Genomic DNA, 613 nt, shown 5'->3' on the forward strand with positions numbered 1-613 from the left:
AGTTTTGTTCATTAATTCGTCACCAATCGTGAGTGTGTGTGTGTGTGTGTGTGTGTGTGTGTGTGTGTGTGTGCTCACCCTCTCTGCGGTACAGCGTGCTGGGCAGAGTGCTGGAGCTCCAGGACAGGGACCAGTGGACGTCTCCGCCCAGCTTCTTCTTCGTGGCCGACTCTCGGGCGCGTCTGTACTCCCAGAAACAGCGGCGCTTCGACGGGCGCTCACCTGGCTGCTTGGCCGGCTCCGCCTCCACCTCTGCACACACACAGAAACACACACACACACATAAATGTTTTAGAGGTGAAATATCTGACACCATTAAAAACATGAACCATTAATAAAACACGAGTCTGTAGCTGAAACTTTTACTGACAAACCAGAAACAAACAGTCGGTATTTTAGCTCCTGAACACAAGGATTCATTCTGTTCTTCACTATTCTTGTTATTAACCAGAAAAAAACAGCTATTACCTTTAATAATATCCTGAAAACAAAGTGTCAGACAGGAAGTCAGGGAACCCTAAACATGATTAATAAATAAAATCTCTCTCTCTCTCTCTCATAATCAAACCATCAATACTTGACTCTAAACCGGAGAGAGTGCGACATCTCCTCG

General features: G+C 46.0%; 1 protein-coding gene across 1 annotated transcript in view; it reads right to left on the minus strand.

Moving 5' to 3' along the window:
* Positions 1-74: 74 nt before the first annotated feature.
* LOC111651892 (uncharacterized) overlaps positions 75-613 on the minus strand; it is a gene marked incomplete at its 3' end in the record, with an annotated part of 15,326 nt that continues 14,787 nt past the window's right edge. Inside the window, exon 6 of the mRNA XM_023401962.2 lies at positions 75-252. Within this exon, the coding sequence (XP_023257730.1) occupies positions 75-252 (178 nt within the window). The remainder of the gene's footprint in view (positions 253-613) is intronic.

Source organism: Seriola lalandi, unplaced genomic scaffold, assembly GCF_002814215.2.
Source record: "Seriola lalandi dorsalis isolate HSWRI2012SDOR001 ecotype SW California unplaced genomic scaffold, Sedor1 jcf7180002053842, whole genome shotgun sequence".
Taxonomy (NCBI): domain Eukaryota; kingdom Metazoa; phylum Chordata; class Actinopteri; order Carangiformes; family Carangidae; genus Seriola; species Seriola lalandi.